The sequence below is a fragment of the Palaemon carinicauda genome, chromosome 6 (genome assembly GCF_036898095.1).
Source record: "Palaemon carinicauda isolate YSFRI2023 chromosome 6, ASM3689809v2, whole genome shotgun sequence".
NCBI classification, from domain to species: Eukaryota; Metazoa; Arthropoda; class Malacostraca; order Decapoda; family Palaemonidae; genus Palaemon; species Palaemon carinicauda.
Genome location: NC_090730.1, coordinates 41,432,171 through 41,447,170, shown reverse-complemented (window position 1 = coordinate 41,447,170; position 15,000 = coordinate 41,432,171). Strand labels below are relative to the sequence as shown.

The 15,000-nt window shown below is 39.6% G+C and overlaps 2 protein-coding genes across 2 annotated transcripts; one reads left to right on the top strand and one right to left on the bottom strand.

Moving 5' to 3' along the window:
- Positions 1-10,441: 10,441 nt before the first annotated feature.
- On the top strand, positions 10,442-11,399 carry LOC137642074 (mediator of RNA polymerase II transcription subunit 15-like). The gene is made up of 2 exons (XM_068374629.1): positions 10,442-10,468; positions 10,719-11,399. Exons 1-2 carry the CDS (start codon positions 10,442-10,444, stop codon positions 11,397-11,399), a joined length of 708 nt encoding a protein of 235 aa, XP_068230730.1.
- A 721-nt stretch (positions 11,400-12,120) lies between these two features.
- On the bottom strand, positions 12,121-13,179 carry LOC137642965 (uncharacterized). Its single transcript, XM_068375826.1, has one exon. The coding sequence runs from the start codon at positions 13,177-13,179 to the stop codon at positions 12,121-12,123; it is 1,059 nt and encodes a 352-aa protein (XP_068231927.1).
- Positions 13,180-15,000: the final 1,821 nt, after the last annotated feature.

Sequence of the window (15,000 nt, the reverse complement as noted above, 5' to 3'; positions counted from 1 at the left end):
TATAGGAATTATTCCAACACGAATCAGCTGAGTTACGTAATCTTTCCATCTATGGTGAGGCAATAAAACTCTATCCATGTTTGTTTTCCACGATTTTCATAACAATCTTCCATTAAAGGTGAGTATTTATCATTTCTGTTTGGTGCCAGGGGCCAGCGTTCTTTCCCTATTATACATCTGTTTTTGTATTTTGTGTTGTTGATTTTTTCTTTTTTAGGATGGTATGGGGGCTTTCCTACCGATCTCCCATATCGTCTAATAAAATAGTTGGTCATAAAAGGCTACTTAATGGCTCCTACTCTGATCATAAAATGTTGCATGGCTACTTCATAGTGTTGAACATCTGGTTCTCTTTTGATTGCAGAATGTCATGTTGTTGTTTATTCGTAGTCATAAAACGTTCCTTTTGTTTTCGTAAAAACTTGGATGATTGATTCTAAGATTGGTTCTGTTGAGATAAAAATGAGTGATTGGTTGTGCGATAAGCAAAAAAATTGGTAATCTCGATTCTGTTGTAATCAGCAAATATTGATCGTAAAATGTTCTACTGGACAGAAAATATGTGTGGCTGGTTCTGGATTCACATTGAAACGTTGTGTGATTCCTTCTATCTTGTCAGAAAATGTTGGATGGATGGTATGAGTGTCTCTGCATTAAGAAAATATTCCTCCATTCTCCTATTGGGTTCTTTATATTTCGACCGATTTTTTCTAGTCTCCACAAAATGTTAAACGATATTTTCTTCAGTCCTCATGAAATATTCCAACTTTAAATGTTCTGTGATAGGTTATAATTTCGGCATAAGATATGCAGTATAATAAATTTTAGGCTAAGCCCTAAATACCGTGCTTTAGTGTGTTTTTTATAAGTTATTTGATCAGGTCTTCTCTAGCTGGGCATAAAATTCTGTGTTTAATCTCTTGTAGGCTGGCAAAGAAACACGAATAATGATAGGTCTTTTTAATAAGAGGTTACTAAACAAATTGACGGCTAAACAGAGACTAACAATATTCGTTACATACATACATAAAGAAAAGTGTTTACAAAACTCTCCCTTGTTTATTTACATTAGAAACCAATTACCATTACAATATAATCTCCGAACAACCCATTACATAACTAGCAAACAAATAAATACAGAAATTTGGAAGTATATCACACACCTCCCCTTAAGACGTCTAGGATAATATATAACTCCCAGCGTCTGAAGATCCTTCTTATTCATATGTATTTTTGTTCCATTTTACTTGTAGACGATCAGGTTCTTTCCTACGCCGCATTCTACGACGTGGAACTGGTGTAGGTGAAACTGGTTGTTCAATAACCTCAGCAGTAGAATTATCTTGCGACCTCTCCCCATCCTTTGCTTTATTGGGAGTATTAGTTGCATCAAGGCTTGATCCATATATTGGTAGAAAAGGTCGATGTGGTCTCAGGAACTTCCGGTTTTTCCACAGAATACGTCCACTGCCCAACTTTATAATATAATCTCGCCTGGATCCAATGCCAACAACAACACCTGGACGATTCCAAAGTTTTGTGTTGTGGTCTTGAACATCAACATAACTACCCATTTTCAAATGAGAAAGGGGTCTGGCAGTACTGTTGTACCGTTGCTTCGCCTGACTTCGCAAATACTCCGCCTTAACATCACATTCCTCTGCCTTGCTTTGCCACTCTTTGGCAAATGAGCGACGATGTGTTGGAATAAAAGACCTGAGGGGATGACCAAATAAAACTTGGGCTGGTGATCTGCCATCAGCACGAGGTGTGTTCCTAAGCTCTAACATTCCACGGGCGAATTCATCCGCATCCAGATTCCCATTATTAGTATTAGTCATTATCAGCTTCTTGATAATTTTTACAGATGCTTCTGCATGTCCATTTGCTTTCGGATTATATGGCAAATTAATGCAATGTTCTACTCCCCAACGAGATAGAAAACGTCTCAAAGCTGATGCAGCAAACTGTGGTCCTCCATCAATCTTCAACAACACAGAAACACCAGTATCTGAAAATATAGCCCTCAATGATCGGATTAGATTAGCTGCAGAAGATATACCCTGACAGGAAGATATACAAGGCCACCCAGACAACCTATCAACATAAACGAGATAAGTTCGACCCATGGCATGAAAATAATCTGCAGATACGGATTCAAAAACTCTACTTGGTTGATCTTCTTCTTGCCATAAAGGTTCGTTCCTTTGAATTGGTAGAAGAGAAAGGCATTTTATACAAGAAGAAACTATATTCTCAATATCTCTGTCAATTTTAGGCCAATAAACAGTTTGCCTTGCCCTCCTTTTAGTGCGGTCAATTTCCTGATGACCATCATGAAGACATTCAATGGTTTCACGTCGAAGTCTCTTGGGTAAAAGAAGTCTTGCTCCATAAACAATTAGGTCATCATCTACAGCATGCATATCACGTATATTCAAGAAAGGTCTGAGTTCTACTTCCAAATTTTGACAGTGTTCAGGAAAACCTTTCATTATAATCTCCCGAAAAGAATTGTATTCTGCATCCTGTTCAGCAGCAGCACGTATCTTTTCCAGTGTTTTGTCCTTCAGAGGTATTAGAAGTACGCCATCTTCATGCATGTCGAGGGCATTCACCATTGCAACATGCAAAGGATCAGTGGATTCATCGTCTTTCAAACAATTTTCTTCTGTGGGATCCTGAACTGCTGCACGTGATAAAGCATCCGGAATACATTGAGCACTTCTTTTCTGCTAGTGAACAGTAAAACTAAATTTACTTAGTTTCTCTCTCATGTGTTGAAGTCTGGGGTTTTCAATTTCACCAAGTGATTTACTGTTAAGAATTGGTATCAATGGTCTATGATCTATCACAACATCAAAATGAGGTAATCCAACAAAGTAAATATGAAATTTCTTTATTGACCATAATACGGCTGTCATTTCCAGCTCTATCAGAGAATATCTTGTTTCAACATCTGAAAGGAATCTTGAGCCACATTGCGTTTGTTTCCAGTCCGTTCCATGCTTTTGAAGTAAAACAAATCCCACACCATGCAGTTGTGACGCATCTGTCTGCAACAGTGTTGGCAAAGTTGCATCAAAATGTGCAAGTATAGGGGATGCAGTAAGTGCTTTCTTCACTCTCCTAAATGACAAATCATGTTGTGCAGTCCAACGCCATTCATTACGCTGCTTCAGTTAATCTCTGAGTGGTTGTGCTTCACGTGCATTCACTGAAGAAAAACTTCCAAGCTGATTAACAAGTCCCATAAAAGATCGAAGATCTGTTATATTTTGTGGCACAGGAAAGTCTGCAATAGCCATCACTTTGCGAAAATCAACTGTGTAGCAATGACTTGAGATTTTATATCCACAAAAATCAACAGCACGTTTTGCAAAGCAAATTTTCTGATCATTAAGTGTTATCCCATATTCATCACATCTTTGCAAGATAAAAATAATATGGGCTAGGTGATCCTTATAAGAATAATCATATGCAAGAATATCATCAACTATCTTCACAGTTTGTGGTCTATCACCAAGAGCTTGGTCTCCTCTTCGATTGTATTCATCTCATGAAGATATTGGTCCCATTACTGCTCTCTTGAATTTATAGCGACCCCATGGGGGTGATAAAACATGTGAGATCCTGGTCTTCTTCTGCAATTTTGATTTGGAAATATCCTATTTTCGAATCTAGGGTAGAGAACCACATTGCTCCGGTGCTTATCGAAGCTACTGCATCATGTGGTGATCGTACAGGATAAGTGGGTCTACATACATACATATCAAGGTTAGTGAGATCAATACACAATCTTACTCCATTTGGCTTTTTAGCAACAGGCACTATAGGATGACACCATTCTGTTGGATACTCAACCTTACAGATAACATCCTTCTCCAAAAGTTCATCAAGCTGATCCTTTATTTCAGACCTCCAGCTGTATGGTATAGTGCGCGGGGCTGTCACAGCAAATGGTCTTACATTTTCGGACAACTTTATATGCATAGGACCTCCATGCATCTCCCTCAGTATTTTTGTGGCACCAAATACCCGAGGAAATGCTGATACCAAAGCTGCAGCATGTTCTGCCCTTTCTCCTTCAGTTGGATCACGTTCATAAGGCCACCTTGGAAGTGCAACAGGAGAATGAACTTCCCTACAAGTAGAGTCTTCTTTCTCTTTGTAGTCCTTTAAGAGCTTTTCTTCATCTTGATTTACTGACAATCGTATGGGAAGAGAATTAATTTGAGCAGGAAAATCCTCCGGTAGAATTCCTAAAGCAATAGAATCAAACCAGCTCAATAAAGCTCCCCTTACTTCTTTCACCATAGTTATTTCAGCTTTAGTTTGTCAATCACCAAGCGAAAGGTGTGAAGTGAAAGCTCCTACACAATTGAGGGTCTGGTAACCAGCAAAACAAGGCTTTCCAATTTTAGAAGGCTCGAGCATATAGGGATATATGCCAAGAGATCTCGCTACATCGAGCCCCATGACTGTGGCTTCTGCTCCCGAATCCGGTGTCCATAGAATAGAAGAGTTCCCTGCAGGATGAGTAATGTGAATCTGAACTTTCGGGGTTGCTTGAGAAATAACACTGTTAACATACACATCACTTACGATCCTATGTACATCCCTGTTTAGTTTACTACCAGTTGATTTTACCTTTGAATCTTAACTTTTTCAGCAAAGAAGAAGTTTTCTTCCCATTTGACCTACACACAGCAGCAAAATGTCCAATCTTTTCGCATTGGGAACACTTTTTGTCCCTTGCCTTACAAACATTCATGTCAGAATGTCTATCTCTTCCACATCTGAAGCATCTTTCCTTTTTATATAAACTGTTGGGTTCTTTCTTGCAGTCCTTTTTGTACCATGAAACTTTTGATACATTGTCTGGGATCATTCCTCTTATTTTAGCGCTATTCTCATTAGCACTCTCAGAAGCTCGACATATATCTACAGCCTTCTGCAGCTTCAGGTCCTTCTCTTCTAGCATACGTTTTAGAGCTTGTTCAACACGAGTGCCAACAACAATACGGTGTCTCAATCTGTTGTCCATACACGATGAACAAAAATCGCAGAATGATGCAATTTCCCGGATACCACAAAGGAAATCGTCGAAACTCTCACCAGTTTCTTGTTTTCTGAGGTAAAATTCTCTCCTGTCAACGATTACATTTCGTTGACCTCGTAAGTGACTTTCCATGGCATTAAGTATTGTTTCAAGACCTGCATCAGCCGGAAAAGAAAGCCCATATCGCAATGTTCGTGTCCAGTCTTCATCTGAAACAGAAGCGAGAACCGACCTTTGCTCAGCAAACGTTAATGATTTAATTCCAGTCAGCATTGCATAACCTTCAAATTTATGCCGCCAAGCATCGAACTCCTTCAAAGAGACTGACGATGACAGGTGAGGTGCAGGTGTGGCACTATGAGGAATTTTATACCGGCATTACACATCATTTTGCGAAATTTCAGCACCTCTACTTCGTTGACGATTTTCGTTAATATTTCCATTTTGAGCACTCATCATAGTTTCTAACATTATAGCTAAACGTTCTTCCCTCTTCTGAGCCATATCCGCTTGCTTCGCCAGCAGCTCCGTCAATTGTTCTAGTTGCTCTTCCATCGTGTCAATCAAATCTTAAATTCTGAATCACTTCTGACTACAATTATTCCACCAGTAGAACAGATCCTACTCACTACGCCATGTATAATCTCTTGTAGGCTGGCAAAGAAACACGAACAATGATAGGTCTCTTTAATAAGAGGTTACTAAACAAATTGACGGCTAAACAGAGACTAACAATATTCGTTACATACATACATAAAGAAAAGCATTTACAAAACTCTCACTTGTTTATTTACATTAGAAACCAATTACCATTACAATATAATTTCCGAACAACCCCTTACATACCTACTAAACAAATAAATACAGACATTTAGAGGTATATCACACATACTGTATGTCATCTTACGTGATAAAATGCAAGCTACCCCACTTCAGCCAGGTCAGACGGGAAGAATTATCAAAATATCAGATTAGTAACATTCTTTTTATTTCAAAAAGAATATTTTGTACTTATTCATATTGACAATGAAAAAAGAAGTACCTGATATAATTACTAGTTAAGTTGGTATGATAAAATGACATTTATCAAAACCTAGAAATGTGTCTAAGAGGAACTCTTAAATAACAGTTGAAGAATAGTTTGAAATAATTCTGATTAAAGTGGCTTGTGAATAAAAGGAGAGAATGGTACAACCAACGAACTCCATTGCACGTCTGACAAAAGAGGTAACCAATTTCATTGTATGGCAGGCACTAAAGCCAACCAATCTCTACTGTGGGGTTAACGTCGCAAAATCTCCAATAGATCGTCACAGGAGATTCTCCCAACCCCATAGGATCTCAAGGATCCCCAGGATAATCCCATTTCTTGACACTCCTGAAAATGTATTCAGAAAATTGCAACGATTCCCTGTCGCCATTTTGGGGGAAGCTACAAGATAATTTCTTTGATTCACCTTATGACTGAACCGAGGGTCAATTTCACTGGAAAGACTCTTTTGTCTGTCGTAAGAATTTATTGCGATGTGGAAATGCGGAATAGGATAGAGGAAGAATGGCAAGAGGAGAGATAGAAGCTAATATTATAATGACAAAGCCAAAGATGGTAATAAAATGACATTGTGAAGTGGATAGAGAAAGGAAAATGAAAAAGTCAAATAGAAAGGGGATGAGAAAGAAAAAAAATACAGTAAGAAGTCTTGTGAACCAAATGAACAAGATCCCGGAAACACGATGAAATTACTGGCATATTTTATGAGTAATTTTATTTTTGATCGGAAACCAAAAGTATTTACGAGATGATACACTATTTTCTTGAAAATTCATTCTACCTGAAAGAAAAGAAAAATTGCCTATTTTCTTCAAATTTGAAATAGAAAGCAATGTTGGGGTTGATAATTTCCACACCTACCTCTGTCATAGGCCTACCTTACTTTTCAAAATAGATTTAGTTTCTAAAACATTTTTTTCCATATTTTGATCTAACTTTCTAGGTATGTTCCTGAATTAATATTAAGGAACGTACCTTCGGAATTAGAGTAAACAATAGTTGCAAACTGAATTTAATTTGCAAGGTAAAAATTATTCAAATCTTTATCCTAAATGCTTATTAAGATCATGTGTTTTGTCAACAGAAAGGTCAAAAATTTTGTTTGAATATCCTGATGTTTTCTAGTTTCGATGGCATATGATTGCAAGGTACCATATGGTTGGTATGTTTTTTATTTTTCACAAATAATTGCTACTTTTTTATACAGTATGTTCGCATTAGATTTTCAGCTTTTATGTCACCTCTAAGGAAACTGCTGCATGAATATCAACTCCATAATACTTCTCCTTTTTTTTCTGTATCTCCAGCCAATTTTAAAGGAAAGGATTATCTTTCTCTTGTATGTTAATGAGACCTTTTAAATAGTTTAAATGGGGATTCATGATTATTTTTTCAGAAATATTTTCCTCTTACGTACTTCACGAGCTTACTTCCTTCTTTAAAGTTGAATTGCTCCTATATTTGTACCTTTTCTCTACAGTACATCTCAGATCCTATGATCATTGAAGGTTCAAGTTTTTCAGAATGATTATGAGGATGCGTAATGAATAAGTTCTGATGGTACACTAGATTATTAGGGGCCATATTTCACCCTCTATGATTCACTGTTAATAACTTGATCTTGATATCTTCAAAGGCCCTATTCGTTATTAATCCTTCTAATTACCTTTTATTAATATTACGACAAACACAATATTTACTACAGTAAGATGAAACTAAGGTTCAATTGTACTCTGGGATACTGGTATCGAACTAAAATAACTTTCTTTTCGAATAGATAATGTGAAATGTAGTTACCAATATTGATATCAAACCTTTTGTTATTTGATCATATATAAAAAGGGAGACTTTCTTATTTATTCAATACACAGTTGATTATACATCTAGCATTAGTATCACAATTAATATTATAATTATTATTAGTGCTGATTTACCCATTCGTCCTGTTGCTGTTGTTGCTGTTGTTTCTGCTGTTATTACATCCACCAACGGAATTGGGAGGTCATGTTTTTGTCTCTGTTTGTTTGTTTGTTTGTGAACAACTTCCTGACCACAATTTTCCTCATAGAATAGTGAAATTTTCAGGGATTAATTGTTATGTGGAGACGTGGAACGGTTTCAATTTTGAAAGTTCTAGTTTAAAGGTCAAGGTCGACCGAATTAACCGTCAGGAAAAGTTGATTTCGAGAAATAATTTACCGTGGCGGAGGTCTGCACTCTCAGAGTGCTCTTTTTTTGTTTTTTTACTTGTTATTGCTTTTTAAACAGACGTTCCTAGAGACGAATAATTCAGTATGCAATGGGCTATTATTGAACACAATTGTTTCTATTGAGCCTCTAATATGGATAATAAAATAGCGCACATGTAAAGCCAAGGGAAAAAGGAGAAAAACAAAAGATTGGAGACAAAAGAAGAAGATATAGGTAGGAATAGAAGACGAGTGAGTAACAGCTGAACGAGAAACAAGATCGTAAAAAATAACACTATAATAAGAAAAGTAATACAAGAACGAACAAAGGAATACAAGGTAGGGGAAATAGTTAAGGAGACTATAAACAGGAATGATATAAGAGATAAAGATACAGAGAGGAACTGGAATACCAAAATAAACGGGAAAGTCTGGAGCTAATGTGTAAAGGTCCAGTCACACATGCATGTTTAGGCCAGCCGTATTATCACGTATCAAAAAGTGCACGTAAAACGTCAGTACAACGCAGTTCGCTGGTTCGTGCAACGCAGTAATTGTGGAAACGTCCCAGCAACCTAGGACGTACCTTGCCGTATGAACGGTACCTCGTGGATACCTGGCGGTACGGCGAGGGCCACGTATATTGTGGGCAGCTCACAATATACGTGGGTCGTCACGTATCCGTGATTGTACTTGACTATACGTTGGGCGCACGGGAGGCCAACCTAGGGGCAACCGGAACATACGTGAACATACGTAATGTATAACGTCAGTGCTAAGGAAGCCCAACGCCATCTTCACGTATTGTGGCTGTTTCCCCGCTAAACACGCCAACCCACGCCACCGCCAGGTAGCGTTAAGGCAGCGGCGCGGCAACGTGGCTTCAGTGTGACAGAGAGAGCCGTACCCTGTGGATGTACCACCACTGTGTTGCGTGTTTATACCGTGGATGTACTACACCTCACCCTTCAGAGCCACCACTGTGTTGCGTGTTTATACCGTGGATGTACTACACCTCACCCTTCAGAGCCACCACTGTGTATAGTGAATTGTGTTGCGTGTTTATTATTCAACATGGTAAAGGGAAGTAAAGGGTCCAAGGGCTTGAAGAGGCCCATTGTCACCTCTACCCCTGCCCATGACCTCCCCAGTGATTTTCAGGACAATCCCTCTTCGCCTGTCGGTGCCGAGGACGACGAAGGCCCCCCTCCTCCTTCAGGCAGAGCTTCATCACCCTCTGTTGAGCTGCTCCTTAATGATTCGGCCGTTGCTGTGTTTGAGAGGAGGGATAGGAGCCCGCAGGAGAATTCGTCCAACTCTCAGGGCGAGGGCCCTGCTCCTGCTCTTCAAAAGAAACAGAAAAGGAGGAAGAAGAACCCCTCAGTGATCCTGACTGATGCCCAGGAGAGGGCCCTGGCCCAGTGGCTCGAGGTGGAGGGCGAGTTTATTTACAACAGGGGCAAGACGGCCTACAAGGACAAGGCCAAAATCGCCAGGGCCTGGGAGGAACAAGGGGCCAAGTTGGAACCCCCAGTCTCAGGGACCGACCTCCGGACCTGGTTCAGCTCCCTCAGCGGCCAAGCGACGGGCTCCAAGAGGCACACGGACCGAGAGAGATGGATCCTTGAGCTGTTCCCCTTCCTCAAGGCGCACATAGTACGCCAACACAAAACGGCCACACTAGGTCTACCAACGGTGAGTCAATTTTTTAACTTAAAATGTGTTTGTTAATAATTTCATAATAAACTATATAAAAATGTACCAAGTCAACATAGTAATTTATACAATGTAGTAAAATTAAAAAAAATTTAACCTACAATATGTTTGTTAATTTAAACTATATAAAAACGTACCAAGTCAACAAACTAATTTATACACTTTAGTGAAATAAAAAAAATTAACCTAAAATATGTTTGTTAATCTAAACTATATATGCATATTTGACCGTGCATTTTAATTGATTGCCAATCCACCAGAACCACCGCAGCCACAAAAACCACAACAACCGCAACGACTACAGGGGTAGGGGTTTCTCATGGCGACCCGGACACACCCTCGCCGGCCAGCGAGGACGAGGAGGTAGTGGTTGTGCCTGCAATCAAGGTTCCAAGAAAATCCCGAACCAGGAAGCACCCCCCAATGAAGCCAGGAGCGGCAATTGACTCGGTGAGTTGTGTTTTAATTTTGTTTAAAATGAAGGCAGGTATAGTAGTAATAAAGTTCTAAATTTTGTATGAAATAAAAACCCAAAAGAAATCTGTACAAAGGTATTCACTACGTAAAGTTTCAACTAATTAAAAAAAACATGTTTTTATGGTTACTATTGACTAGTAATACAACTGCATCTAATTACATTCATTAAATCAACTAATTTTAGAATTTTAGAATCTATTCGATTGGGTAATTTTCTTCCTAGGTAATCGATGTGGCCAAACACTTCCTGTCGGAGTTCAAGGAGCTGAGTGGGGACAGGGATACAGAGGCGGCGAGGCACTTTTTGGAATCGTTGCTCCCCATGCTACTGAAGGTTGGGCCAAGCCTGATGCCCATCTTCAGGATGGAGATCACTGCCTGCCTCAGAAAATATGAGCAGGCGACCAAACAAGGTGCTGAAATGGCCTCACATGACCTAAAGTACCACATAATTAACTCTGAGTACTGCCCTGCCCCCTCTCCGCCCAAGGCCCAGCCCCAACAGCAACAGCAACAACTACTAATGTTGGAGCCAAAACAGCTGCAGCAGTTGCAACAGCTGCAACAACAGCTGCAACAGCCACAACAGCAACAGCCACAACTAGTGCCACAGCTCCCTGCCACATTCCCTGCCACATTCCCTTCCATTCAGCAGCAGGGCCAACCAGCGGTGACATCGGTTACCCCCCAGCAGCTGCAATTGTTGCAGCAACCGTATCTCCTCAGGAGCCCTTCTACAAGCAGCATTGGGGTTCCTGAAAACAACACCACCGACCTCAACATGTCCCTGTTGATGGACATGCAGCTGCCGGGCCAAGCCTCCACAGCCTATACTCCAGCAAAGGCTCCTCCGCAACAAAGTACTACAACACTGCATACGCCGACCTCTTCAGCGGACTTTTAGCTTTTATTATAATATGAAAAGAATAAATAAATGTTTATTTTTAGTTTACTCCATTTTTCCTTCAGCTTATAAAATTTATGTAATAAAACAAAATGTACACAATAATTTGAAAGGAATAAATAAATGTTTATTTTGAGTTTACTCCATTTTTCCTTCAGCTTATAAAATTTATGTAATAAAACAAAATGTACACAATAATTTGAAAGGAATAAATAAATGTTTATTTTGAGTTTACTCCATTTTTCCTTCTCCTATTAACAGTTATTAGGCAATAAGAAATAAATATAAAATATAAAGAAATAAATATAAAATAAATATATTATAAATAAATAATATAAAATAATATAACATAATTATAAACAAACTAATATAAGAAAAAGAAACACATGTTTGGTTTTTTTGTTTTATTGGGTATTTACAGTACATAGTGTGGTACAATGTATTATTATATCATATTGTTTTGCCAGGCAACAGCTCCTAGGGGTGACGTCACATACTTCTTCAGATAGTTCCTCTGGGCAATTGCAATGGCAGCATTGGCACGGCCATGAATAGATGGTAATGGGGTGCCAACAGGTGGGTAGTTTCTCCAGTCTCCATCTACCATGTTGTGTGTGTTGGGATCCTCCGCATCGCTCAGGCTGCTGGCCGAAAGTACTCTATTGCGCAACATGTTGTGCAACACACACGCTCCCATCACTACAGCTTCAACATTATCGGGTCAGAGGCATATGGGTGTGTGGAAGACCCGGAACCTATTGGCCATGATCCCAAAGGCATTCTCAATTGTTCGACGTGCCCTGCTCAGCCTGTAGTTGTAGATCCTTTCATCAACCGTCAGCGACCGAAGTGGGTATGGTTTCATCATATAGTGTCGAAGGGCAAAGGCATCGTCTCCAACGAAGAAGTAGTCGCACTTCTTGCCATCAGTATCGCCTGGTAGAGGTCCTGCAGGGGGGATGTGGGCCTTACAGTGCTCAACCAGCTCTTTCAGCTGTGTGTGGGCGAACACCCCTGCATCTGACTCGGACCCTATGGCACCCACGTCGACGTAGAGGAATCTGTATTGGCTGTCGCAGATGCCCACCAGGAGTATTGAGTAGAACTTCTTGTAGTTATAGTAGTAAGACCCTCCTCCAGGTGGATTCTTGATGCGGATGTGTTTCCCGTCAATGGCACCTATGCAGTTGGGAAACTTCCACTTGTCCCAAAAGCCCGCTGCAACCTGGAGCCATTCCGCCTGTGTCTGTGGTGTTCGGAGCTCTTCACTTCCATACTCGGCGACAATTGCACGGCAGGTTTCTGGTACAATGCCGCTGATGGTGTTGTGGGGAACTCTGAAGCTGTACTGCAGAGTCATGTAGCTGTCCCCTGTTGCTAGGAACCGTAGTGTGATGGCAACACGCAGGCCAGGTTCGAGGGGGTCTCTCCACCATTTTTTTTGCTTCTTGATGTGCGGCGTAACGCGTTCAACAATCTCATCAAACAGGGCTTTGCTTGTCCTGGTGTAATTCTTGAACAGTTCAGGAGCTTCGTTGGCCAATTCCTCCATCAGGTTGTTGTAGTGACCCTGTTCCATCCGACGTTGCAAATAGGGCTCCACCCATACCCTCCGTCGTTTTCGGCGACGTTTCTGTGCTTCTTGTTGTTCTTCACAGTAGTCGACGACTGCTTTGGTCACCTTGAGTACCACATACAGTTTCAGGGCTTTTTGGAGTTTAGCATTGCCCCTATGCCGGCCCCTCAGCAAAGCTAATGAATCTCTCATGGTGTCGTCCATAGTGCTGCTCTGGTGAAGGTTGGATGGTTAATGACTGTCAGGTACCGCCCAGCACCCTTTTTATACCTGGGAGTATAGAGGAGGCATGCCTGGCACCAACCTCGCGCTGATATACCTCTGACGAAAGTCTGACGTAGCTCTGACGTTGCTCTGACGTAGCTCTTATGTAGCTCTGACGTAGCTCTGACGTAGCTCTGACGGCACTTGACGTACCACCTACGTCACCATACCTAGTAAAGACGTTATGCTTGCGTGACCCTTCACGTACTACCTGGAAGTATGTTCATACAGTAGGTCCACATAACGTATGCACAACGTAAGTACAACGCACAACGGCTGCCACTCACGCACTACGTCACACTAACGCAGTACTAACGTCATACTGACGTGCGTAGGTGCAACGTAGGTGCAACGTTATGCGGCACAATTCAATACCTGTGTGAGCGTGGTTAAAACGCACGTTTGGCCGCGTATGGGCATACGGGAGCACATACCGGGTGAGAACATGCATGTGTGACTGGACCTTAATACATAAATAGGGGGAAAGGAAGCAGTTATTAATCATTGCCGCTGTTGCTTGTTTTAATTATTATTATTATTATTATTATCATTATTATTATTATTATTATTATTGTTGTTGTTGTTGTTGTTGTTGTTTCTAATGTTATTATTATTAATATCTCAATTCAAAGTTGAGGGATATAATTATGTCAGTATGCTTATTTAGTACATGTTCTTTGATTATCTGTTTGTATTTGTTCTTAAGATATTTTATTTTGATTGTTAATTATCTATCATGTAGTTTCCTTATTTCCTTTCCTTACTGGGCTATTTTCCATCTTGGAGCCTTCAGGCTGATATCATCCTGATTGTCCAACTAGGGTTGTAGCTTAGCAAATTATTAATAATAATAATAATAATAATAATAATAATAATAATAATAATAATGATAATAATAATAATAATTACAACAAAAACGTGTCTATATTTCAACGAAAATACTATGAAGGATGAATTTTGTGACTACCAATTGATTAGATTTTGGGAGAGACCCAGATTTACATAGAAACATTTTGGTATGAGGTGGGGTGGGTGGGATTGACTAGTCTCGTGAGAAATTTGGCGTCGTTTGTGTCGTTCATGAAAGACCTTAAATGCCGTTGAATTAAAGAGCATTTATAAAGAGATATATCACGATAATGGAGATATATAAAGTCAATGAAGGATTCAGACTACAATAAGTAAATCATGGAAACCATATAAAAAATCCATATACTGTGTCATATTTGAGTAACAACTAAGATGGGGTGAGAAGAAATTAGAATAGAATTCTAAAACCAAATGAAATAGAAACTTAGATAAACTAACAAGTCTATAACCTAATAATGAATTGTAGGGAGAGTATAAAGAAGGCAGAGATAAAAGTTAATGAAAAAATAGAGCTCAAAATAAAAGTTGCGAATGGAAAAATATTGTCGAATGGGAGAGCATCCCTGTGTCGATGGTATATTTACTCTTAAAATTTTATGAAATTGAAAAATACAGGAGAAGCAGAGATGACTGATCCAATACCGATGAAGATTATGTAAGGGTGAGAAAGTCTGTGGAATAGACTGGAAATTATTGTATGTAGAGAAGGCAGTGAAGAGATTGAAATAAGTATTGATGGGATTACAATTGAGATGCTGTAGTACAGTATTGATTGCAGGATTAGGAGACTGACAAGGGTTTGTTATGTATTTTTGGAAGAGGGAAAGTTTTCAGAGAAATGGGTGAAAAGAATAATCAGAATAGGTAATGAATTGGACTGTAAGATTTATA

Bases quoted from the DNA above. Each gene is read 5' to 3' on its own strand.
- LOC137642074 (XM_068374629.1), top strand. From the start codon at position 10,442: ATGAAGCCAGGAGCGGCAATTGACTCG. The intron at 10,469-10,718 runs GTGAGTTGTGTT...TTTTCTTCCTAG, and splicing joins CAGGAGCGGCAATTGACTCG to GTAATCGATGTGGCCAAACA.
- LOC137642965 (XM_068375826.1), bottom strand. From the start codon at position 13,179: ATGGACGACACCATGAGAGATTCATTAGCTTTGCTGAGGGGCCGGCAT.